General features: G+C 41.3%; 1 protein-coding gene across 1 annotated transcript; it reads right to left on the bottom strand.

Annotated features, from left to right (window-relative positions):
• Positions 1-14,738: 14,738 nt before the first annotated feature.
• LOC143485507 (homeodomain-interacting protein kinase 1-like) lies at positions 14,739-20,165 on the bottom strand. The gene is made up of 11 exons (XM_076984954.1): positions 19,932-20,165; positions 18,462-18,826; positions 17,664-17,787; positions 16,869-16,988; positions 16,683-16,769; positions 16,212-16,393; positions 15,675-15,888; positions 15,427-15,512; positions 15,158-15,306; positions 14,946-15,070; positions 14,739-14,756 (listed from the first exon to the last, which is right to left on the bottom strand). Exons 1-11 carry the CDS (start codon positions 20,163-20,165, stop codon positions 14,739-14,741), a joined length of 1,704 nt encoding a protein of 567 aa, XP_076841069.1.
• Between the last annotated feature and the right edge of the window lie 5,161 nt (positions 20,166-25,326).

The raw sequence follows: 25,326 nt of genomic DNA, 5'->3' as shown, positions 1-25,326 counted from the left end.
GCCTCCTCACATCATCAAAGTGTGGGGTCACTCCCAATGTTGCCTAAGCAAAGCACAGCCATGAATAAGGGAAGGTATCAAAACATCCTTCCAGAACAACTTCTCCCAACGATTCAGGAGCAGTTTAGCAACAAACAATTATGGACTGTTAATAATTGTACTTCATTATATCACATAAACATTTGACAAAAGGTTCTTAAAAAAATAAACTGAGGAAGCAAACTGTGAAAACTAAAAATTTGCCCACAACTGTAAGCAGCTCTAGAGTCCACTCTGGTCTTGTTGGTTCATAGTTGTCTGATGTTTTCAGCCCCGTCGACAGGGGGGGACAACCGGGTCTGTTGTCCCGGGCCCCAGGGTCAGGGGGGCCCATCAAAGAGCCCAGCAATTTATTTTTTATTTAAAGTCTATAATTTTTAAATAATCTTGAAATCTTTCATTAATATAAAATTCTGTACTCAAAATAAACTCAATGGCTAAAATATATATGTTTTTTAACCTATCTGCATATTTTCCATTAAGTGCATACACCCCCGCATCCCACTGGAAAATGGTTTGATCCAGCACCGACCGTAACCGGCTGGTACCCGCACAACAGCGGGAAATACAGTGGTGGATAGTTAAAGTAAACAGAAATCTGGAGCGCAGAAAAGAAAGGAAAACATTTACCTGACGAATTTTAATGTTGCATTGTGTTCCAGGTTTGAAAAGTGCTGGAATTTAGGCTAAAATACTTGAAAATGCTTGAAAGTAACTACTTCGTTTCACAACAAATAGCTGTCTGACTGAACAGTTCTCGTGAAGACGTTAAGATTGGGCGTTTTGAAAATAAACAACCTTTAAATAATGTGATAAAAAGCGAATTATTTCGAGTATATGTATAACTATTTAAGGGGGGCACATTAAACTTTCTTGTCCCGGGCCCTAGCAAGACTGTCAACGGGCCTGGATGTTTTTATCTCTCTAGCAGTAATACACCCAAACCCTGGTCTTTCTCTCTGTTTCAGCACATGCAGTGCCAGTGAAAGTGCAGCAGTTAGCAGAGTCCCTGCAGCAGATCTCTGGCCAGCTGAACACAGTGCTGGGTGCACTGGGATCTCTCACTGGGAGGACCGTCCAGCCCCTCCCTCAGCCACCTCCGTCCTCCTCCTTCCCTCCTGCCCCGTCCTGGGCATGGACACCAAGCCCCGCCTCTTCTTCATTGGCCAATCAGAACAGTTTCTTACACTGTTCTGTCCCAAAAACACACGGGTCTGACCTTCATTTGAACTCCCACTGGAGCAAACTCTTCCCTGGTACGTAGAGACAGACACACCCCAAACATTAGCAGTGATGAGCAGTGGTCACCTCAGTGGGCTGCAGTAACTTTCACTAATGCTTCATTTCTTCATCACTCGTAAAACCTTTAAAATACAAATAGAAAACTTCTGCCTCTCCCTCAAGCACAAACCAGTCACTGCTGGATTTATAGCCTTTTTTGCATAGTTGATGACCTCCATTGATTTTCTGTGCTTGGACAATGCCGATCTTTTCCAGTGCAAGTGTGATGCAGTGTAGAGACCTGCTTCAGATTAGCTTCAATCTAAACCGCACTACCTGTATTAAGACTGCTCTGATTTTAGGAGTTTCCATGGATACCAGTGCCCGCTATCCCATGAGGGCTACCAGAGCATATAGTGGATACACTCCAGCAAGGTGACTACACACACTTGCACACCTGTGCAGGCTCGCTCACAATCTCTCACTCTCACTCACAGGGTCAGTGCTGCTGTTGATTTTGAAAGGAAAATTGATGAACTCATACAGTGCTTTTCCATTATATGTGTGTGTGTGTGTGTGTGTGTGTGTGTGTGTGTGTGTGTGTGTGTGTGTGTGTGTGTGTGTGTGTGTGTATGTGTGTGTGTAGTCTCTCCTCTAAGCTAGATAGCCAGAGGCTGCAGAGACTGATTGAAGACAACAAAAGGTGGCTGGAATCACAACGCAAAGACCCAAATGTGTATCCTTTCACAATCTCTCTCTCCCCCTCAGCTTATACACATGTACGTATCACACACAAACCAGTACGGGAACAGAATGCATCATATTTTCACACACACTCTCTTGCACCCTTGTACTCTCCTGAACCTCTGCCCAGGCCTCTCTTCACACGCTACCCAGCTGCCCCACCCACCAATGGGCTGGTCCAGCTCGGCCTGGACGAGAACAATCAGATCAAGGTCTACCATTACCGAAGAGGCACAACCCACTGATGTCCGTGTATGTCCAGTGCAAACAAATCAGTGGATAGACAGAATACAAACATGCCATCAGCATGTACACATTACATGTGTACACGTTGCTGACAAAGTCAAGTCAGATTTAGCGTAGTACTTTGAAATTCTTTTTTGATAACATTTCTCATCTAATTGAAATTCAGATGGCATATCTAACTGTAATTAGTGATTAAGGTATTTCCACCTACATAACACATTGCAGTGGTGGATTATACTTATTAAGATGGCGGTGGCAGTGTTGGATGTGGCTAAAACGAGCTGGAACGTCGTCTTTCCTGCAGGTGCTGAACCTGCGCTCTGGCGTGTCCCGCATGGCGGTGGTGTCCTTGAGGGAGTTGTACTCCAGCCTGCAGAAAGGGATGGACCAGGAAGTGGAGGCTATAGCTAAGGTCCTCCTCCACAAAGCAGCGGAGTCCAATGCCTTCATCAGGCAGGACATGGACACAGCTCTGGACAGCATGGTGCAGAACTGCACCCCCATTCGGAGCATGAACGCCCTTCTCGCTGGAGGACTCTGGTCAGTTAGCCTGCAGTGAGCTTTAAACTGTGGCTTTCAGATAGCAACAACAGTCACAAGAAGCTAACACAGCACTAATTTTGGCTGCTGTTTTTACCTCTCCAATGTTCTTTCAAAATATTGCCCTGGCCTATATCAATATTTTTAGTTATTTATCCTCTTATATGTTATTTTTATTGCGTTCCATCTCCGCTCTGCTGATCCAAACTGCCCTTCACAATGCTTAAAAAATAGGCTAGTTAGCTAGCTCACAGAGGACATACAAACATTTTCTGTTTAAAAATACACATGTACACTAACTGGTGCAAGCTAAGCAATCGAATAGAATATGATCATTTGATTGTGCACTTAGATCATACATAAGGGTTTTAAGTTTCTTTATAGAAGCTAAAAGTTGTACTGTATACATTGATTGGATGGATTAATAGTTATTACTATTATTATAATAGTTATTTTTTTCCTTCTGTTTTCCTCAAAAGTAATCTGAATGCTGCAGTAAGAAAGTGTACTGCTCGGCACTTGGCTACTTTGGTAGAGAAGATTGGTGCTGGCCGCTTATTGTCTGGGGCGAAAGACGTCACACCGCGAATGATTCCTGCAGTCTCCAAGTTGGCACAGGACTCTTCACAAGAAACCAAGTTAGTACTGGGATCAGAACGAGAATTCTACAAAGCTTATTCAGTTTCCCAGATAGTAATATTTTGCTGATTCTTTTAGTCTCCTAGTCTGATACCCTGAAGTCAGCAAATGCTGCTAAATTGTAGAGTAATAGAAGCACTATCGTGTTTTCTAGACACAGACAGCCTTGTAAAATTGTGCTGGTAAGATAAATGGTCAGTGTGCTGTGAGTTACGGGTCCCTCATGGTTCTCTCCTGTTTTGGGGTCTGTTCCTCGTCTCAGGCGCTTGGGCCGGCGTATGCTGCTGTTCCTGTCCTCCCACCATGACTTTGATAAGATGGTGGAAAAGTACATCCCTGCTAAAGACCTGGCAACCATCAGGGACACTGTCCACACTCTGAAATCCAAGGTAGCGATTCATGATTGGATACATGATGAGGATTTTTTATCCCATCCACTATGCCCCATGTTAACTCATTAAACAAATGTATGTGTAGACATCAAAAAACTATTCTTTCAGAAAGTCATTCCACTGATATGCTAAGAGATGCCAGAGATAAAAAAGATAAAAGATTTACCAGAAATACTATAATTCCTATATTAATTAATAATATTTATAATATTGATAATAATCATTCCAGAGAGTTACCATTGTTACCAAATACTGTCACTTTAATTGAATGAAATCTTTCTAGGTTAAGAAAATGCTTCTGTAATAACCCAGTGCTGTCCAGGGTTGATTTATTGATCATTGTTCCTTTTAAATGTTCTTTTTATAGAGCTGGTTAGGGAACTCTACCCCTGCAAGCCACAACTGGTTGAGCAGAAGGTGCTCCCTCTGCTCTGGTAGCTCCTGGGGACCTCCAGCAACAGTGGTACGGTCCACGGGAGGGGTGGAAGCGTGACGGGGCCACTGTCCACCTATGCCAAGCCCTTCATGCCCACATGGGCCCCGCGCTGCTGGACTGCGCTGGTTCCCAACCTTCCAATATCCGCAAGAGCCTAAGAGAGTTTGTGAAGAACCTCCCGACCACATGAGAGCTGCCAGCCAGACCTCCAGACAAAAATAAAGCCCAACATGGATTCTAATTGAGGATGGAGATGTTTGTGCATTTCTTACTGTGCCTGCACTCTAAATGAAAGAGAGAGGAAGAAAGTCAAACGTTTTTAACATTTTGAATTAGCAGAAAGCTAAATCCTTAAACTCAGAAGTCCTTTTAAATAAGGAGCACAGATTTTAGTGAATCACATCAGGTTTAACACACCTAGGAGCTCTGCTCTTTTTGCACTTTGAAATACTAACACTTATGATAACTGTTGTCATGGTGACTATAGATATATATTGTTCTATGATTGTTATTTTCTGTTGACATATATTGAGGTAACTGTGCAGAATGTAATTTATCACATACACAAGAAACAAGGATCTGGGGGGTATTCCACGAAGCGAGCTAACTCAGTAAGCCGGGCTTTTTAAGACAAGCCTGGCTCATTTTGCTCAAATTCGGTTCCACGAAAGAGGCTAGACTTGAGCCTCGCTCAGTTACTACAGCAACATATACGTTTGAACTAACCTGCTCTGTACCAGGCTAGAGTTGAGGCTTAGCTTAGCGGGACCGCTTCTATTGGCTGAGCAGCGTGATGTCAGTCTCGCCATCCGGAAAACTGAATTGAGGAACAAGGTTCTGCTGCAATCCTATCCATTAAATTGCTGTGGATGTAGCATATAATATCATATCTTTATACATTTAATTGAGTACTGTAATTATTAGTTTGGAATGATTGCAGGTTATTATTATAAAAATTTAATAATTATATTTCCAAATGCAATATATATATTTCGATCTTAAGAGTACATATTCATTGTTAATCAGTGAGGTTTCTGCACATTTTAATGTATTGATTTAATCTTCACAAATTCAGGTCAGTGTAAAATGGAATACAGTGTCTAATCGCAGTTATGGTGCAGAAACATACATTAGTATAAACTATATCACAAAAAATACAATTCTTTGTACCTGAGTATTAATAATTATTAATACTGAGTAATTTAGGTGAAGATACTTTTAGGTATATATTTATCCCCATACTTCCTCTTTTGTGTTCAAATTACAAGCAAATCATATCACTCTGCAATTTATATATGTTCAGTATAAATAATGTAAATGTGTGGTTAACTTAATGGTGCAAAAAGGAAATGGACACAGACAACTACCTTACCAAGATTTTCATACAGGTGATACAAATAATCCAAAATGTATGCTATAAAAGAGCAGCTAACAGTGAAGGCTGAAGGCTGATTGACCATGGCATGCCCATTTGTAGAGAATCCAGTAGATGAGGGAGCGTGTATAGTGTGCAGAGCATTCATGCTACCAGCTCCAAGGTCATTCCAGGACAGGACAGATCCACTGGGCTTTCCAGATGACTACTTATTTGTTCAGAAGACACAGTATTATATATCTTTGTAAATTACTGGGGCCATATATTGAGAAGACCACTAGACGTAGTAAAGCTCTTACCAAACCCCAAACGGTCTGTATCGCTTTGCGCTTCTTTGCCAGTCGTGCATTTCTGTACAGCGTTGGGGATGCATAACATCTTAGTAAGGCAACGGTCTGCCGCAAAATTCGAAAGGTTTACCTTGCGCTTAAGCGTTTCCTTAATATATTCATCAAATTCCCTGGTCACAGAGGCATCCTTCCCATCCTTTTCAGAACAGCTGTCATGTATTCATGAGAAGTAGTGTTGGTTTGATCAGTAACTTGGAGTCAATCAATCAATCAATCAAATTTTATTTATATAGCGCTTTTTACAACAGTTGTTGTCACAAAGCAGCTTTACAAGTGCCGAGTCCTAGCCCCCAGAGAGCAAGCCAAGGGCGACAGTGGCAAGGAAAAACTCCCTAGTTTTTTTGCATGAGGAAGAAACCTTGAGAGGAACCAAGACTCAGGGGGGCGAACCCATCCTCCTCTGGCCGACACCGGTCACCATGACAACAACAACAACAATTTAGACAGAAAGAAAATAAAGAAAAGGAAAAGATGTAGTAATGTCCATCATGGTGTAGGTTTATCCGGTCAGGCAGTAGGGGGCTGGCACTGGAGTTAAATGTATATGACTTTAACAGATGCTCTTATCCAGAGCACTTACCAAAGTGCTTTGTATTCATCTTAATCAACTATTTCATGCTAAAATTCATTCAATTCAAAACGCATTGAATTCTCTAGGATTTTCAAATGTCATTGGTGCTATAGACTGTACTCACATCTGGATAAAGGCTCCATCTGTACCCATGGAGGCAGACTATGTGAACCAAAAAATTATTTCACAGCATCAATGTACAGGTACATGCAAGTTTTGCCTACCCAACAGAAAATGTAAAGCATGTCAGTTCATGGGTTTGAACAACTTTCACCCTTTGTCACTTTTGCCATTGTTCTAAATGGTTTGCACCAGCCAATTTCTATTCTCCAACATTGAGGTAAAATGGCCCGGCTCGGTGCACAATATTTCGTGCCTCCTCACTGGCACAGAGGTTTGCCCAAGGTAAGAACACTCCAACCACACAAAATAGTGCAGATTTGGCCTCAGTGTTTAACTCTTCTCCTTATAATTGTAGGTGCTTTTCCTGGCTTATTGCTTAGAGATAGGGGTTACCCCTGCCAACCTTTTCTCCTTACCCCATATGCAGACCCTACAACAGATGCAGAGAGGAGGTTCAATCGTGCACATTCTAAGACAAGGGCATGCAGTGAGATGGCATTTGGACAGTTAAAGAGCAGATTTAACTGCTTGCGCCATCTCAGAGTCACCCCTGAGAGAGCCTGTGATATCGTAGCACCCTGTGCAGTTTTGCACAATGTGGCAATACTGCAAAAAGAAGAAATGCCAAGAGTGCAGTTGGAGCAATGGGAAGATGGCATTTTAATTGCAGACCACATGGATGGTAGAGCTATGAGGGACATGTATGCAAACACTTACTTTGGTTAAGGGAATATTTTGTTTGCATTTGTTCATTAACACTATTAACATAAAACAAGACGGCTTTTTTTTAGAAAGAGAAATTTATTAATAGTCTTGCTGAGCCTGTGGACAGAAGAAACTTTGATTTACTTATCTTGCAAAAACAAGCATATTAAAGTGAGACCTTTTTGCAAATACTCACATTTTTCTCCATTTTCTTTATTTCAAGCTCCAACTTCCATATTTTTAGTTTTTTGTATTGCAGATCTGCTTTTTTACATTCTATATCTTGGAGCAAGAACCTTTTGTAGATCTCACTAATCTCAGATTCCTTTAAGACTGAAGTATAGTCAAGATTGAAAAGTATTTATTCATGTTGAACTGCATAACTACTACTCACGTGTTCTCTTGCAGAGGTGTGAGCTCTGGACATGGAGGCCTGAGGGTCTTCTCTCTGTTCTTCCATTTCCTTTAAACACAACACAAATCATGAGATCACACAGCACATTAACAGACAGATACATAGACACACACGCCTTACAGAACAGGCAGACACTGTGTCCTCATTCTCCTGTACCATCCTGGATGGTCCGGCAATCTCCCCCTGCAAACAACAAATTAAGACACATAAATGTTAACGATCCTCAGGGTTCCGTCATAAGAAATAGGCTGGTTTATGGTACTCACATCATTGTCAAATACAGGAGGGTCTAAAAGAGTCCGCACACCCCCCACCACTGTAGTCATCAAGAATACAATAATACTATGATGTAGCCTGTAAGAACAAACATGTAAAATCTGAGAAACAACTGAACCTACCTTTAACATAAGGCTGTGTATCATGAGGACAGACAGGATCAGATGATGTTCCTCCTTCAATTCCCACAATGATGGGGTGTCCGCTGTTTTGCTCTAAAGCAAGGTCTTCTGCAGGAGTGAGGGCTGCTACAGGAGGCCCACCAGCAGCAGCAGCAGTAGCAGTAGCAGTTTTCTTTCTGGTTGCTAAAATATTTTATATAGTTATTTAATATGGTGTTTTACCTTTTCCTGCACATTGGACTAATCAACTGTACTTACCATTCTGGAGTATATTTTTATATTTCACCTTGACCTGCTGCCACGTTCTCTTAACCCTGCTCATGTTACTTTTAAATCATGAAATTATTATTAACATTATTAATTTACTATAACACTTTTAAAATGCCAATGAATGGATTAAATTACACTACCGTTCAAAAGTTTGGGGTCACTTAGAAATGTTCTTATTTTTGAAAGAAAAGCTGTTTTTTTTTTTCAATTTAGCTAACATTAAATGCATCAAAAATACACTCTATACATTATTAATGTGGTAAATGACTATTCTAGCTGTAAACATCTGGTTTTTAATGCAATATCTACATAGATGTATGGAGACCCATTTCCAACAACCATCACTCCAGTGTTCTAATGGTACATTGTGTTTGCTAACTCTGTAAGGAGGCTATTGGATATTTAGAAAACCCTTGAAAACCCTTGTGCAAGTAGGTTAGCACAGCTGAAAACAGTTTTGCTGATTAGAGAAGCTATAAAACTGACCTTCCTTTGAGCTAGTTGAGAATCTGGAGCATTACAATTGTTGGTTCGATTAAAATCACAAAATGGCCAGAAAAAAACAACTTTCAATTGAAACTCGACAGTCTATTCTTGTTCTGAGAAATGAAGTCTATTCCATGCAAGACATTTTGCAAGAAACTGAAGATTTCCTACAATGGTGTGTACTACTCCCTTCAGAGGAGAGCACAGACAGGCTCTAACCAGAGTAGAAGGAGAAGTGGAAGGCACCGCTGCACAACTGAGCAAGAAGACAAGTACATTAGAGTCTCAGGTTTGAGAAATCGACGCCTCACAGGTCCTCAACTGGCAGCTTCATTAAATAGTACCCGCAAAATGCCAGTGTCAACGTCTACAGTGAAGAGGCGACTCCGGGATGCTGGCCTTCAGGGCAGAGTGGCAAAGAAAAAGATTAATATGGGCAAAATAACACAGACATTGGACAGAGGAAGATTGGAAAAAAGTGTTATGGACAGATGAATCAAAGTTTGAGGTGTTTGGATCACACAGACGAACATTTGTGAGACGCAGAACAACTGAAAAGATGCTGGAAGAGTGCCTGACACCATCTGTCAAACATGGTGGAGGTAATGTGATGGTCTGGGGTTGCTTTGGTGCTGGTAAAGTGGGAGATTTGAACAAGGTAAAGGGGATTTTGAATAAGGAAGGCTATCACTCCATTTTGCAACACCATGCCATACCCTGTGGACAGCGCTTGATTGGAGCCAATTTCATCCTGCAACAGGACAATGACCCAAAGCACTCCTCCAAATTATGCACAAACTATTTAGAGAAGAAGCAGGCAGCTGGTGTTTTATCGGTAATGGAGTGGCCAGCGCAGTCACCAGATCTCAACCCCATTGAGCTGTTGTGGGAGCAGCTTGACCGTATGGTACAAAAAAAGTGCCCATTAACCCAATCAAACTTGTGGGAGCGGCTTCTGGAAGCATGGGGTGAAATTTCTCCAGATTACCTCAGCAAATTAACAGCTAAAATGCCAAAGGTCTGCAATGCTGTAATTGCTGCTAAGGGAGCATTCTTTGACGAAAGCAAAGTTTAAAGTAGAAAATTATTTCAAATAAAAAAAAAAACATTATTTCTACCTTGTCAATGTCTGGACTATATTTCTATTCATTTTGCAACTCATTTGATAAATAAAAGTATGAGATTTCAGGGAAAACACAAAATTGTCTAGGTGACCCCAAACTTTTGAACGGTAGTGTATATGCTCACGCATTTAATCTGTCTGCAATATTATGCCAAGCAGCTTCTCTGGCTTTATTAATACAGGATGTGTTGCCTTTCTTCATAATAACGTGTTTATATTCCTCATAAAGACGTATGAGCAGCTCCTGTTCAGCAGAAGAAAAAAAAAGCTGCTCGTTTCTTCAGCTCTTTCGACATTTTCTTGCCTTTTCGAATATCGATTAGTGAGGCTGTGTAAATACTGTGTGCACGCGCATGATCGCCAATTACAAAAGCCTGGCTTGAATTAGCGGGAATAGGTTGCATCTGGATTTCGTTAGTGGAACGGAACTAGACGGAAGTGAACTGTTTGGCTAACTCAAGCGAGGCTCACTCTAATAAGCGCCGCTTTCATAAGCTCGCTTCGTGGAATAGCCCCCTGGTCAGCTAACGAGCTATCCAAACGCTAACGCAAATCATCCAGGATAATCCAGTCACATAAGAGGAAATATAATTAACTATACTGATAGGCTACCAAAAAAGTAGGCGTGTCCCGCGTGTCTTTGCTCCCCACCGCAAACTTCAAGGCAACCAATTAACCCTAATAAGTTCAATCTACTTAAAAAACAGAGGTAACTCGTTGCCTCAAAAAAATTTAGTAATGGCTTCTGTCAAAACTAATATAATTGAGTTGTATGGATACAACTCATACTTATATGATTTAAATAGAGTGAACTAATCAAAAGTTGAAATTACTCAATTTACTCAATTTTAAATTACTCAGTTGCTTTTACTTGTTAATTTAACTTTTGTTATGATTTTGAGTTTTTTGCTTAGCACTAGCATTAGCAACAATATATTTTGCTTACCCTTTAAACATAATATAGGAATTAAATGTAACTATTGTTTTAAATGTGTCCGAGCTCTGAACCCGAGAGAGGGCCTTAGGAAATCATGATGCGTAAGGAGTATAAACGAGAAGGTGATTGCTCAAGCAGAAGTGGTGAACTAATAATGCTGACATGGGTGAAACATGAATGTATGACATCCTGATGTATGATGACCTCGGGTCAAGCAGACAGTCCAGAGACAGGAACCATATGTATAAGAGATGTTAGGTTTGGAGACAAAGAGAGAAGTCTTGTTTGTTCGAACAACAATACCATGTAAGGCATAGAAGCAGATCTGTGAGTTTGGGGCGTGGAGAAATCGTATATAAAGACGGCATGTACAAACACTTGTTGGGTCTCTCTGATGTTAGAATGTGAGATCCCCAGAGATATCTCTGTTTTAATAAAGGCATTTTTGCTATTGCTATAATTTTGGTATGTGGTTCCTGCTACAGTATTAATCACTACACAGTTACAAATAACTTAAGAGATACTTATGAGATTTTTTATTATTAATACTTAATTGTTATAATTATTGTAAATGAACTTCACTGACAACACTGGTTTCATAGATATGAACTTGTTTATTATCATTTGGCATCAAATAACATTTTAAACCATTACTGCTTTCAGTCAAAAGCAAAACAGTGTGCTTCATACAAAAGATCAAGTGAATGACAAGACATAGGCTATAACGTGACATGAACAGAGATTCCTCAAATCAGTGCTTTTAAGCAATAAAGTTATTTTTGAGCAATAAAATGCTTGCCTTGCACAACATAAAATTAGAGAGAGAGAGAGAGAGAGAGGAAGCATTTTCATTTATTTACTTCAAACAAGCTAAAATAAACACCAACTTTACATCCTGCTGGTAGTGAGTGTATTTCTAACTAAAATTTCTGCTAAATTCTAAGAAATCCTTTAGTTTTTTTACGACTGCTAACATGCGTTTCCCAATACTTGAGATACATTTTTAAAACTCTAAACACAGCAACACATTTACTGAATGCTAACGTTAGCAGCAAGCTAGCATTATCAGCAATCTATCCAAATTAATACATTGCTAACACATGTATAAAACAGTTCATTCCTGCCACACAATCTAATTGGTTAAGAACTGCTCTAACCGATCAGATATTTCACCATAACGCCACAGCTGTGATGAAGAATACAATAGTCGTCTTTATTTCGTGTCTGCATTATCACACACTGTTAACCCTAATAAGTTCAATCTACATTAAAAAACAGAGGTATTGAGTTGTATGGATACAATTCATACTTATATGATTTAAATAGAGTGAACTAATTAAAAGTTGAAATTACTCAATTTAAAATTACTCAGTTGCTTTTACTTGTTAATTTAACTACACAATTACAAATACCTTAAACTATTAAGAAAGAACTGCTTACAGTTAATACATCAAGTTTTTAATACTTTTACTTATGAGATTTTTTATTATTAATACTTAATTGTTATAATTATTGTAAATGAACTTCACTGACAACACTGGTTTCATAGATATGAACTTGTTTATTATCATTTGGCATCAAATAACATTTTAAACCATTACTGCTTTCAGTCAAAAGCAAAACAGTGTGCTTCATACAAAAGATCAAGTGAATGACAAGACATAGGCTATAACGTGACATGAACAGAGATTCCTCAAATCAGTGCTTTTAAGCAATAAAGTTATTTTTGAGCAATAAAATGCTTGCCTTGCACAACATAAAATTAGAGAGAGAGAGAGAGAGAGAGGAAGCATTTTCATTTATTTACTTCAAACAAGCTAAAATAAACACCAACTTTACATCCTGCTGGTAGTGAGTGTATTTCTAACTAAAATTTCTGCTAAATTCTAAGAAATCCTTTAGTTTTTTTACGACTGCTAACATGCGTTTCCCAATACTTGAGATACATTTTTAAAACTCTAAACACAGCAACACATTTACTGAATGCTAACGTTAGCAGCAAGCTAGCATTATCAGCAATCTATCCAAATTAATACATTGCTAACACATGTATAAAACAGTTCATTCCTGCCACACAATCTAATTGGTTAAGAACTGCTCTAACCGATCAGATATTTCACCATAACGCCACAGCTGTGATGAAGAATACAATAGTCGTCTTTATTTCGTGTCTGCATTATCACACACTGTTAACCCTAATAAGTTCAATCTACATTAAAAAACAGAGGTATTGAGTTGTATGGATACAATTCATACTTATATGATTTAAATAGAGTGAACTAATTAAAAGTTGAAATTACTCAATTTAAAATTACTCAGTTGCTTTTACTTGTTAATTTAACTACACAATTACAAATACCTTAAACTATTAAGAAAGAACTGCTTACAGTTAATACATCAAGTTTTTAATACTTTTACTTATGAGATTTTTTATTATTAATACTTAATTGTTATAATTATTGTAAATGAACTTCACTGACAACACTGGTTTCATAGATATGAACTTGTTTATTATCATTTGGCATCAAATAACATTTTAAACCATTACTGCTTTCAGTCAAAAGCAAAACAGTGTGCTTCATACAAAAGATCAAGTTGCTCTTAGATAGCCCATTAGAAAGAACAGAGTTGGTCATGGTGAGCGTTGTCGGCCAGAGGAGGATGGGTTCCCCCCCTGAGTCTTGGTTCCTCTCAAGGTTTCTTCCTCATGCAAAAAACTAGGGAGTTTTTCCTTGCCACTGTTGCCCTTGGCTTGCTCACTGGGGGCTAGGACTCGGCACTTGTAAAGCTGCTTTGTGACAACAACTGTTGTAAAAAGTGCTATATAAATAAAATTTGATTGATTGATTGATTGAGTTGGGGAAAATGGCTTTTTCATTGTATGCGCCTTATGTTTGGAATGAGCGTCAAGCTGTCTTAAACCTAGGCTTCTTACCCTCTCTGAAATTGTGTTGTGTATAGAAGTATTGTATGTCATTGTGTATAATTGTTTTGTTCTGCAAATATTGGCCAGGACTCCCTGGGAGAAGAGTTATTGTAACTCAGTGAGATTCCTCCTGGTTGAATAAATGTTAAATAAAAATAAATATATAAAACAGATGATGCATCTGAAATAAACATAATTTAAAAACAAATTACTAAAATAGGCTAAAACAAACAAAAATGGACTAACAAACAAACAAAAAAGCCCAGACACTGCAGTATTGAAATTCTGTAATAAAGTCATTTTTTTCAGGTAAGAAGAGCCTGCTGAGGGGTAGTTCAAAGTCAAAGTCTACTTTATTGTCAAATCTGTGATACGTGCAGGACATACACAGGATTGAAATTACGTTACTCTCAGACTCCATAGTACAGCGGTAAACATTTACTTAAAATTAACATTAACTAAAACAGTAAAAAAAGGAATAGTACAATAGTAACGGTAAGTACAATAGTAAAGATAAAAAATATAGCTGAGTTGTTTATATATATAATAAAATAAATAGAGGTCTCTGAAATTTACATTCAAGTAAGTGGCGTATGCAGCAGTAAGTAAACATACTGTATGTGCAAAGTGAATGTATGAGGAATCTGGTGTAATTACGATTAAAGTGAACGTATGCAATGAATTAGAAATATAATGTGCAAATGTAACAGGAGTGCAAATTGAAGAAAGAGCAGGGAGTGAGTTGATCCTCCTGACTGGTGGACTGGTGCCAGGGGGATCTGCCTCCTGAACTGTCATGAGATCACAACAGATCCTGGACCTGTAGGAGGAGCCAAGACACAAAATGGCAGTGAGATATCAATACTCCCAGCTGAACTACTCTCTGGACTACACCTGGTTGCAGCATGTGGATAAGACAACAGGGCGAAGATAAGATTTTCTATGGGGCAGTGTGAAGTGTGACGGCAGCTGCAGCGTGAGAAGGCAAACTGCTCTACAGACGCTCTACCTGGCTCAGAGAGGCTGAAACTTGGAGGACGCGGCTCTGTGTCTCTCGGCGCCGGGCAGGGCTGCTCTGGCAGAAGGCACAACCGAGGTCTTTTTGGACCATCCCGGAGGCCGCGGCGCTCGATTCTATAAGGAGATGCGAGACAGTGATCAACGACTGCGGCCTGTCGACAGAGCCGGAGGGGAGGGAGAGGCAGAGCGCGTGGGACTCACCCGGTGGGATGACCATGGCCAGCGACTTGGGCAGGGTGGCGGCGTTTTCCACAAAGGTGGGCAGGCGCCTGGGGCTGAGCGGGCTGCAGGTGTCCGAGTCCCGCACGGTCACACAGCTGTTGACGTCCACCCGCTTGTTCACGCCGCAGCTAGGGAGGAGTGTTTAAATCCACAAAGTGAGCAAACAGAAGGGTGACCGTTTCAACACAGAGCAAACACAGAGCTCAGAGGCACAGGAGGCGGAGCAAAGGAGTTCGTGGGGAGGGCACCTGGTGGGATTGTCCTTGCCCTCGGTGTCGCTGGAGATGGTGATTATTCTGACAGCGGGGTGGAGTGTGTCCGAGATGACGATGGGCTGAGATGGGTGCGTGGCAGAGGACACACACACAACCAACAAACAGGTCACATGTACTTAATGGCAAGACCCTTCAAACATAGCTGAAAAGCACATTTCCGGTGAGTAATTTCTTATCTGAACACCTGCAGTGTTTATTGTGAGCTGTAGGTTTGGGGATACTGGTGCAACACACGACAAGCTTGTGCTGGCAGGCCCACCTGGCTGTGTTGGTCGGGCTGGCTGCTGAAGGTGACTGGTAGGTTGGAGTTGGTGCTGGCCCCCGCCCCCAGCCCCGCCCCCAGCCACGCCCCCACTGCCGAACAGGCCTCTGCTGCCGTCGAAGCCCGTGCACCTCCGCTTACAGATCTCCATGTTCTGGAAGCAAGACTTTACACTGCAAAGTGAGAGAGACAGAGAGTGAGACAGACAACGAGAGTGACACACAGAGTCAGTGAGACAGAAAGAGGTGAGTTACAGCACTGTGCTACAGCAAGTTACAATAAGATGGCGTTCCTTAAAAAGAGCTCTTTGGGGTTTTCTTCCATTTGCATGCAACTTTAGTGTGCTTCCTTGTCTGAATACATTTTACACGAAAGAAGCAAATTATGGAGCGCCCAGCCTTGCATAATGATCGACACGCAAACCATCCTGCCCGCGTCGGAGCTGGAACACAGGCTGGACTGTGTGAGACGGAGGGACGGCCCTGTACACACTCACTGTGCACTGTGAGGGTAGTGAGAGAGGTGAGCCATGGTGACGAATGGGTGTTTGAGAGTCTCCAATGGCGTGATCCGTTTCCCTGCGTCCAGCGTCAGCATCTTTTTAAGCAGGTTGATGAACTCCCACCGGTCAGCCTTCTCCACCTGAACGTCTGTGCCTTCCAGAATGGGCATGTTGACCTGCATGGGAGACGAACGGGTAGGTCATATTATGTGCCAGCAGAGGGCGGCGATGTGCCTAAGACGCTGTTTCAGCAGCAACATTGCCGTGTGTTCCTCTGCATTTCACAGGCGCTGTTGTGACTTACATACACTTCTTATTATGACAGCACGAACCCTCAAACCCTTGAACTCAAAACCAAGACCTTGCTCTACATGCTCCACCAGCAGCTGGTGCGCTTTGTTCTTCATTTGCATGTCACAGCAGTAATGCTAAGCGTGCAATAAGGTGTACAAGAGCACAAATAACCTGCTTCATGTCATCGAGACGGTCGAAAATGTATCTCCTGGTCTCTTGGGACTTGACGCCAATCTCCACCTCATGCTCTAAAGGCGTCTGGGGAACATAGAAGGAGAAAAAACGTTCAGGTGTACTGTCAGGTGCCATTACAGATCTCTTATGAACCGAACACATGGCACAAGAAGGATGGGGGACCTTGAGTCTCCACAGATGGTAGCTGGAGCCAGAGCCCCTGTGGAAGAAGCATCTGGTCTTGGTTCCCGCACTCAGGAGGTTCTCTGCTGGAAGGCCCTGCGTCTGGGAGATGTACCGGATCTGCGGCGACAGCGTACAGGAGGGATGATTTTATGGTATGATGGGATGACTTTATTTTATGTTCATATATTGATCCTGAAGACGAGCTAGCAAAGACAACTACTCTATCCAAACCCTACATGTCCCTACAGCCACAAAGCCACCATGGGTCTGCACCTCTAACACAGTAAGGGCCTCGCTTTCCTAAAACACCTTGCACCAGTCAACCCTGTTGTACTGGGAGCTTCACCTGGACCCATCTTAGAATTCCACTGTCATGCAAACCTGAGATTTTTTCCCACTGCAAGACAGTATTTCTAGCACTACTGTAAAGAGCTCTTATTAGATTACCAATTATAGCCAGCAAACACATCTCAGGCCTAAAGGGCCCACAGATCACACTCTCAACACATTTGAGTTAATTGTTTTGTTGGTTCCCCAAAAATCATTCATAGTCTCTTCCTTGCCAGTCATTACAGACAGCTAGCAAGCTGCATAGTTAGAATAAAGGTGGCCATCACTGTTAGCAACTCCACTCTTCTCCCAAACAAGATTTACATCTTTATTACACAGCGAGGAAGTTCTGGAAAGGAGGTGGGAAAGCAGACTCTAAATCAGCACTGTTCTTCGATGCTTCGTGAATAAAGACAGAAGCGTGAGAAAGGCGAGGTTCGGGTCCGAGGCCCGTGGGCTGACCTGATCGTATTCAGATGCTCCAGGATACAGGGGACAGCCCAGGAAGAGCTCGGCGATGACACAGCCCAGGGACCACATATCGATGGCCTCGCAGAACGGGAGACCCAGGATGATCTCGGGCGATCTGGACCAAAAAGACAAAAACGTCCATCATGACGTTTAGCATGATACTGTGGTTTGTGGTGATTCAAAGGTACTCACTTTAACACAGAGTGATGAATTAATGTGTGAAAATGTAAAAGCTTTAAGAAGTATTTTTTTTACTACCTGAAATATTCTTTTGGTAAACTGGTAGCACAATACTGGCCTGTGCATTACCCATCTACTACTGTAGTGTAACCTGACACTGACACTACACTGACACACTGACACTACATACTGATGTGCTGTTCTCCACTACGTAAATACAGAACAACACTGCCATGGTGTAACTACAATCGAGCAGTGCGGGTACCCTGTACTGATATTACCAAAGCCTGAAGCATAAAACCAACCAAAAAAATATTTTTATGTGTGCTGAGAGCATCTTAACTTCTCAGGCACTGAAGATATTAAGATATTCTTTGGTGTTTGGATAAATGACAACACTTACATGATCCAGTTAAAAATACATCACTTATAAATCAAATGGCAATCAAACGCGTTGCAGTTCATCGTAATGCTTATCACAATCTTAATGTGCAGCCGTGTCACCATAGCCATCCACAACGGGCAGTTCACCTCTCAAGCACACTCGAGCGGAAGCGATTCCCGCAACCATGCATCTGTTTCCAATATGCCTTAGGCCGCGCCACTCACCGGTAGTATCTGGTCTGCAGGTAGGAGGAGCACACGGCCTTGGAGACGCGGGTGGCGGAGCCGAAGTCGATGACCTTGACCCGGTACGGCTGCCTGACGGGGTCCACCAGCATGATGTTGTCAGGCTTGAGGTCGGTGTGGATCAGGCCCAGACTCTTCAGCTTCAGGAGCGCCATGGCCAACTGCTGCACTATGGGCCGGATGCACTTTAGCGGCAGCGGGCTGTGCTTGACGAAGTCCTGCAGGCTCTGCCCCAGCATCTCAAACACCAGGCATAAGTGGTTCCTGTGCTGGAAGCACTCGTACGAGCGAACAATGTTGAACTCGTCTACGTTCTCCTTGTTGAGACGGCTCAGGATGCTCATCTGAGCAGATGGGGGAAGATGGGACAGGCGTTAAGTTATGTGGGCACAGCATTCAAGGGCTAATATGCTACGTAACTTCAATAGCATCAGCCCAGTTACTGCATGGCTCCCTTCAGACATTTACTTTTGCTATATTTGGCAGATGCTCTTTTCCAGAGGGAAATGACCCCTGATCAGTGGCGGCTGGTGCACAAATAATTGAGGGGGGTGTAAACAAATTAAAAACAAATAAAGCAGTCTTATTGCCCTTTATTTATTTGAACATGAATTTTGCCCTAACGTTCTTCAAGTGAATGCTTTGTGAGAAGATTATTTTGTAAAGATAAAACTGAATTTTCTCTCATTTTGTATGAGCTGCTGCTCCAGCCTGCTGATATTCAACATGAACCGATTTACGTTGGAGGTTCGCGCGAGGTGGGCGGAGTCTCGCCCTACGATCACTCGCGAAAGTATAAACCAGCTTTAACGAACCGCAGCTGACTGACACTACCAACAAGAGTGGGTGTGTCTGAAACCGACCAATTAAACTGCAGCCTCAGATCAGTGCTTGGCAAAAGTTTATGCCTCTTCATGCACTCTCATTAGACCGGTGCCCCGCACACAGGAAGTGTGCACAATGTAAGCAATTAAATACAATTATGTGTTTACACTTTTAATAAATTCAAACATGGCAATTAGACACACAGTGTCACTAAATAATTTCCTCACTATCGCAGTTTATAATGAACTCATTTTAATATCGGAACAATATTAAGGGGGCGGCGCCCCAGCGCCCCATATTGACCAGCCGCCACTGCCCCTGATTACAAATTGCAGTGTTAGCCAATATCAGCCTATTACATCTTATTAGAGCAGGAACAAAGCAACATCACAATCAGGGCTACAATTGTGTAACGCGGGAGTACAGGGAGGTACTTGACGTGTGAAAAGAGAAACAATATAAGCCGTGAGAGCACGGTAAAACAATAAACAAAACTTCAGACAGCTGAAACGGATCATTGCTGATTACGTCCCGCAACTCCTGGTGGTAGAGGGAGTGGCAGCCGAGCCAGCCCTGACACATTGATTCTCAAAACCTCTTTTAAATCTACCATAATTTCCCCACCTCGATCAGGCCCTGGCGGGCATAGGCAGGGTGATTTTTCAGGATCTTGATGGCGACAGATTGACTGGTGCCGCGCTTCCAACACTTGGCCACCTGGCCAAAAGTCCCGCGGCCAAGGAACTCCAGCACCTCGTATCTGTTGGAGGCAGAGCAGAGGACCTTGTGCTGCACTAGACGGTAGTCGTCCATGCTGAGGAAACTGCTGCTTGTAGCCATGGAGTCAAAGTACGCCATGGACCAGGTGGTAGAGATTTAACCAATCTGAATATCTTATTTAGTTATCTGGGTTAACTAACCTCAGAACAAACTTTTTGAATAAAAAGCAGAAGAAAACGACACGGAATTCATTCGTAGTCGACCGTAAATGTTGTTCTGTTTGCACATCACTATGACAACGCGTAATGTAAACTAGCGGTTTCCATGGAAGCTCAATTCGAATTCTACGATTGTGACGTGGTAACAGGCACCACAACGCGCTACGCAGCGCTGCTTTATTAGCATATAAGATCAAATATAAGGTCGATTAATTTCAAAACAATACACAAAACAACAGCACTGTTTTAAATGTGCGTGTTTGGGTAGCCAGCTACAGTTTTGCTTTTTCTCTAATTCGCTCGCTAGCTATTACCTAACCACCCCCCCCCCCCCCCCCCCCAAACGATCACGTTGGCGTATTAATATGTAGTTAAGATATATGCTCGTTTGGGTAGGATTTAATCCAGTAGCTCTACCTTACCTAACAAACTAGCAATATTTTATTTAATGGTAGTTTATTTTCAAAGCACACAATCTTAACGTCTTAATGCACTCTCGAGTTTACCGCTGGAATTACAAGAGGTTGATACATTTCTTATGTATTTGTAACTTATATATTTGTAACGTTATATAAGCGAACCATTCAGTCAAATAGCTATTTGTTGCGAAACGAAACACAGTTCATTTCAAGCATCTTCAAATGCTTTAGCCAATATCCAACACTTTTTTTTTAATCTGAAAAAGCAACATTAAAATGAAAGTATTTCCAAGTATTTCAAGCAGTCGTACGAACCCTAAAATTGGGTCTGTCCACTACAAACTCCTTTATGCTTTTAATTCTTCAGCCGAACGCTTGGTGAAGGGGGTTGTATAGAAGGATAAACTGATAGCACATGTACATCTCAGAGACTCTGCTGGATGTAACACAGTTCGTCTGGAATACGTATTTAAGAGCGCGTGCTCATCGCCAACACGTCTCTGATAGTCTGTGGTGGATCGTGAAAGACCTCCAGCAGCTGCATTACAGACCTACCTGGCTGCGTCATGATCGCGCCTGCGTCTCGGAGACGCTTATGAGATCTCTCCTAGACTATTTAATACGGCGTTTATTCATCTGCAGTACGTCTTTTAAACGGCAGGCTTGGATGCCAAAATGACGTTCATACGCTGCATTCCAGACTTATATGTACAGTAGGCTATAGCTAAAATGCAGCATCTGAACGTACCTGAATGCAGGGTTGCCAACTCTCACGCATTGAGCGTGAGACACACGCATTTGACCGTTTTCACACGCTCTCACGCCACACTTCCGATATCTCACACAGAAAAAAAATATCCAGTTTATTTACCCCAGATCCACATATATGATTCAATACGTTACTAGTTCGCTAGCTCTGGCGCCATCCACCGGCGATATAACACTGAATCTGTGTCCATTTTACGTTCGCCACCCCCCGCTCAACAAAATACACTCGCCACCGGCTCCAGGTTAAAATCTCACTCCAAGCGAACGTCAAAAGTTGGCAACCCTGTGAATGTGGCATTTAAAATCAAACCAGATTGAATTACAATTAAAGCTAGATTTTATATTCTTCTTCCTCCCTAAGTTAAAGCTACGAAATACACAAGCAGCGCGATCGTATGAGCCACTAAGAAGCCTAAAGACTCAAACAGAAATATACACTGGAAAATTATGCTATATTATTTTATGTAATTAATTAATATTATTAATATTATTACCACAAAACAAAATTAAGTGAAAGGGATTTTCAGTTAACATGTTTATTTAACAGAAAATCAACAATATGCAACAAACGTGTAATTAACAAATTAAAGATGAGCGTCTTGCTGGTGCCAGGTGGAGGTAGTCTTTTAGGCATTTTTCAGCCTCTGCTTTCATGGGAGCGGGTAGCGCTGGGTTCTTCACTGCGGCAGCTGTGTCAAAATATTATTACTATTCTTGTTAAAGAGGCATAAGGGCTACACATTTATCAGCTATATTACCCTGAATACATTAATTAAACTGCATGTAAGAAATAAATCATCTAATGTATCTGTTATTAGGCTAGGCTTAAGGTATTAGGTTACAAGCATAGTAAGTAATTGGAGGAGGAGTAGTATTTTCCAAAATATACAAAGGTGTTGTTATTTACCAGTCATTTTGCCGTAAAACTTTAAAAACCACATGACCTATAAGAGTCCGTAAATGCTATGCGCTTCATGCTAAAGCTAAAAATGTAACATGTAAGTCGTTCCAATATACTCACCAATAACAAGCTGTCCACAGGCTGTCTGTTTTAATACTCGCTTGTGTCCCCTGCCACACCAGTTAAGGCTTTTTGCCAGGTTTGGGGTGAAGACCTTGCTGGAGATCCACCATATCGTTCTCTTTATTGTGTGGCCTCCACTTAGTGACAGCATGTTGGTCTGAAATAAAGCACAATAAAAATAGAAATGGATAAACAGCAATCTCACTGCACCAACTGCACCTTCATAACATATGTCCTAGGAAATGTACATTCTGTTTTGCATTTTGTAATCAGGGTTCTTATTTAAAATCAGTTAATATCTTATTCATTGTATTGACTTAAAGTAAGTGATTAGAACGTTTTTGACTAATAATATAAAACTGTATACAGTCTTGGCTAAAATATTTGCACTTCTTTTTAGAAAATATTTAGATGCAATATTGACAGATTGGTGAACCTCTACCCATCTCTGGAGAGAAAGATAGATAGATAGATAGATAGATAGATAGATAGATAGATAGATAGATAGATAGATAGATAGATAGAGAGATAGATAGATAGAGAGAGAGATAGAGATAGATAGTCAAGTCAAATTTATTTATATAGCGCATTTTACAAAACATGTTGTCACAAAGCAGCTTTACAATCATATGGGTCCAGATCCCTAATGAGCAAGCCAAAGGCAACAGTGGCGAGGAAAAACATGATGGTGGAGATTAGGAAGAAACCTCGGGAGGACCAAGACTCAAAAGAGAACCCATCCTCCACTGGGCGGCCCTTTAGCACAAGTCCATATTTGTGGAGATAGAGAGTTGGTGGTAGCTAGATTTGATTTACAGTTTTTCTCAGTCGATTTGGTACATTTCTTTCATCATGATTTTCAAAACAGTTGCAAAGCACATAATTCACTCAAAATTCTTTGTTTTTGCTTCAAAAGCAAATATTTAGGTCAGTCAATTTGTCAGTGCCATCAGAGTATCTAGTCTGTGTGCCATTGCCTATGAACAAGGCAGTCAAAATAATTATGTTGTCATGTTGTCAGTGCAACTATAAGTCAAAGTCAAATTTATTTATATAACGCTTTTCACAACACATGTTGTCACAAAGCAGCTTTACAGGATTTACATGGTTAACAATACTATGGGTCCATATCCCTAATGAGCAAGCCAAAGGCGACAGTGGTGAGGAAAAACTCCCTATGATGGTGGGGAATAGGAAGAAACCTCGGGAGGACCAAGACTCAAAAGGGAACCCATCCATTGGGCGGCCCGTTACAGTCACAAGTCACAGTCAGTGCAGACTGTAAGTACATTCTGATGGAAACTAGCTAAGCTTTTGATTTCAAGAATGCTGCACATGCTGTGGTATATCAAATGAAACAATACATTTTACACACAAAATACAAAGTTACACAGAACACAAAGTTACACATGACTGTATTTGGGAGACTGATAGAAAGTAATTGGGCTGGAATCAATTTTGTACAGCAATATTGTTTGACTGTATTGTTTGCACTGCAATTTGTTGACAAAAACAAATCTGATTGAAATTCAGAAAAGACAGACAGCTGACTGGAAAAACTGCAAAATTAGAAGAAACTTATTCTACACATTCAAAACAACCTGAGCACATACAGCCTCCAGAGAATATACACATTTCTGAATTTACATACATTTTCTCTATGAAATGTTTGAACAATTGAACACAGACACAGTTGTTCTTCCAATATTCAGCTGCACCCAGTGACCAGCTTCAGCCATTGTAAAACCATGACTTACATGTACAACATGGTCCACAATTGTTGCCCTTATTTCACTGTTTTGTCCCCTCAGCCTTACACCACACAGTCTTACTCCTCTTCTTGGCTGTTCACCCTGCACATGGCCTTGTGTTTCCATTATGAGACTTTGTGATACTGCAGTGTTTAGCCTCTATAAATGTTTGCCAATTACAGTAAAGGTTCATGAGACGCACCTCTGACCTGTAGTTGAGACCATTGGTTGATCTAAACCTTCACAAATTCCCTTTTTTACTGTATCTGAATGTTCACCTGCGAATAATTTAATCAAGTTAGGAAAAAATTACCAAAATGTAACGACAAAAAAAAGAAGTAAAATGATGCCTTAGAGATTATGACGACATGTTCAGCACTTTTGCATCTAATGACCCAGGTGTTGGGTCTAAATGTTTTGGAGAGTAAGACAATTCAACAGACAATACGTACAACACATTTTGATAAACATGACATAAGCAATAATGTATTTGTTCTGTCCCGCACACTTGCAGCGGGATTTGTTAGTTTGTTTAATCCCAGTTGGTGAACATTTTAATTCTCTTTTGCGCCACAAGGGGGCAGCCTTGCTAAATTTGTGCTCCTGTTTTTGTTTAAATCGCGCCATCTAACGGTTAGTGGCTATAAGCAGCAAGGAGATTAGGAAACAGCCATTCGAGCACAAAAAATCCAACCAGAGATAGAAGGGCACCAAATTACCTAGGTGACTACGTAACTGAAGACGAGGATAGTGATGGAATGCATATCACAGTAGACTACTGCTGTAGAGCAGTGTGTGGCATTCCACAGACTTATGATGAAGCAATGCAATCAGACAATTCAAAAGAATGGAGAAAAGCAATGGATGAAGAAATCCAATCTCTAAATGAGAACAAAACCTTCACCCCGACAACACTAGCAGTGGGCAAGAAACCCGTGGGGGGTAGGTGGGTTTACGCAATCAAGTCTGGTGTAGATGGGAATGACCAATACAAGGCTCGATTTACCGCTAAGGGCTACAGCCAGAAAATGGGAGTAGACTATGGGGAAACGTTTTCACCAACAGCAGACCTAACGAGTATAAGAGTTGTGTTACAAAAGGCAGTACAGGAAAATTTAC

Source organism: Brachyhypopomus gauderio, unplaced genomic scaffold (genome assembly GCF_052324685.1).
Source record: "Brachyhypopomus gauderio isolate BG-103 unplaced genomic scaffold, BGAUD_0.2 sc34, whole genome shotgun sequence".
In the NCBI taxonomy this organism is placed as follows: Eukaryota; Metazoa; Chordata; class Actinopteri; order Gymnotiformes; family Hypopomidae; genus Brachyhypopomus; species Brachyhypopomus gauderio.
This window is presented reverse-complemented; position numbering and strand designations above follow the sequence as displayed.